Below are 2185 nucleotides of genomic sequence, written 5' to 3'. Positions count from 1 at the left end.
AGCAATGGCAGAGGCTGCCACAGAGACAGATCGCAACATTGTAACCTTTGAGGATGTGTGCATATACTTCTCCCGAGAGGAGTGGGACCTACTCGATGAGGCTCAGAAATGCCTATACTGTCATGTGGTTCTGGAGAACTTCCTACTGGTGACCTCACTGGGACTTATAATTTCCAGATACCATTTAATTCCCCAACCACAGCCGGCATGGAAGCCCCCAGTTCCTGAAAATATAGCCGTAGCTCCAGCCGAGGCAGGGATGGTCCAGGGGAGCCCTGGCACTTGTCAAAGAACAGAGAATAAAGATGCATCTTCTGGGCAAGGTGTTTTTATACGACAGTCACAGGTGAGAACTCTCACAGTGGATACTTACAACCAAAAGAGCCACCCATGTGACATGTGTGACCCAATTTTGAAAGATATCTTGTGCCTGGCTGGCCAGCAGGGAATATCTTATGGGCAGGAGGGATAACCATGTAAGTCATGTGGAAGAACCTTCTGAGTCACTGTAAATACTGGCCAAATCCTGAGGCCACAGAGTGGAGAGGCATTCCCTAGAATGGAAAAAGACCAGATCTTCTCTGTGAAGAGGTGCAGAAGCCACATGTCAGAGGCCTTCACTTACAGGGAAGATGGGGAGTACTCCTTGGCCAGCTCTGGATGTGTCTAGTACCATGTCTCTCAAGACGAGACACAGCTATGCGTTAGCACTAAGTGTGAAGAAGCCCTTCACACTGGACAAAATGATTGCGAGTGCAGTGAGTGTGGGGAAGCTTTCAACGACAAAGACAAATGTGTTCAACACCAGAAAACCCACACTAGAGAAAAGCTTCATGAGTGCAATGACTGAGAACTGTTTTGTCTACAACTCCAGCCTCCAAGCACACCAGAGTGCTCACATGGGATCAAAGCCTAATGACTGTGCTGAATGTGGTAAATCTTTTATCAGAAAATCCCATCTTGTTCAGCACCAGAGAATTCACACCGGATCAAAACCTTTTGAGTGCGGTGAATGTGGGAAGGCCTTTGGCGGCAAAGACACCCTTATTCAGCACCAGAAAATTCACAGGGGAGAAAGGTCTTTCACATGCAGCAGATGTGGGAAAGCCTTTCTCCAAAAAGGCGCACTTGCTGAGCACCAGAAAAGCCACACTGGGGAAAAATCTTATAAGTGCGATGGATGTGGGAAATTCTTTAGTCACAGTTCCTACATTAAAGTACATAAGAGAATTCACAGTGGACAAAGGCCCTACGTGTGCAGTGAATGTGGGAAAGCCTACATCAGTCATCCCCACCTTATTCAACACCAGAAAGTTCACACTACAGCAAGGCTTATGGGTGAAGTGAATGTGGAAAGTTCTTTGCTGAGAATTCCAGCCTCATTATACACCAGAGACATAACACCAGAGCAAAGGCTTATGTGTTCAGCCAATCCGGGAGCGTCTACAGAAAACATTCCCACCTGGCTTGGCACATAAAAGTTCATACCAAAGAAAGGCCTCATGTGTGTATGAGTTTTCGTGATCCTTTAGCTACATCTTTCAAGTTCACTTAGCACCAGAAACTTCACACTAAAGAGAGACCTTAAGAGATAAGGGAACATGCTTTCTCCTTGCTCAATACAGCATGACTCAAAGTAGCCTTTGAGATGAAGTTGACAACTTGAAGTTGAACTTTGTATATCTAGTTATCCACGCTGGGAAGAGAACTACAGGTGCCAGGTATGTGGAAAGGTTTCAGGAGCTACTTTTACTTGTTTTTAATCTTCCCAGGGCCTTCACTTGGCCTAAGCTATGCCATTGCCTGTATCTATTGCAGACACCATTGCACTTCTGCCAGCAGTCAGGGACCCACACTATGTGTCTGTTACCCCAGTGTACTCAGGTAAAGCACACCTCCACCCTCTCTCCTATTTCCTGGAGGGACTCATAAGTGATATGAACCCACGTAAGGATCCTCATTTCCTACCCATGGATGGTTTCAATTTGGACATAATCCAGCACCTGTCAAAAAGATCTGAGCTGGAATCTGCTGCAGTTTTCCAGAGGTTTTTGTTTTCCATGGACAGTATTGACTCTACATGAGATAGCTGAGATGGATTTCCCAGCCTCCAAATCACCCAGCCTTGGAACTGCCTGCCCCACAGTGATCTGATTTATGCAATGAAACAGACTTATTGTTAAAG

General features: G+C 46.0%; 1 protein-coding gene across 1 annotated transcript; it reads left to right on the top strand.

Moving 5' to 3' along the window:
* Window positions 1-632: 632 nt before the first annotated feature.
* On the top strand, window positions 633-1478 carry LOC125931255 (zinc finger protein 250-like). The gene has a single exon (XM_049643220.1). It carries the CDS (start codon window positions 633-635, stop codon window positions 1476-1478), a length of 846 nt encoding a protein of 281 aa, XP_049499177.1.
* The last annotated feature ends 707 nt before the right edge of the window (window positions 1479-2185 follow it).

This window comes from Panthera uncia, chromosome X, assembly GCF_023721935.1.
Source record: "Panthera uncia isolate 11264 chromosome X, Puncia_PCG_1.0, whole genome shotgun sequence".
In the NCBI taxonomy this organism is placed as follows: domain Eukaryota; kingdom Metazoa; phylum Chordata; class Mammalia; order Carnivora; family Felidae; genus Panthera; species Panthera uncia.
This window is presented reverse-complemented; position numbering and strand designations above follow the sequence as displayed.

Coding starts and splice junctions, on each gene's coding strand:
- LOC125931255 (XM_049643220.1), top strand. CDS start 633: ATGGGGAGTACTCCTTGGCCAGCTCTGGATGTGTCTAGTACCATGTCT.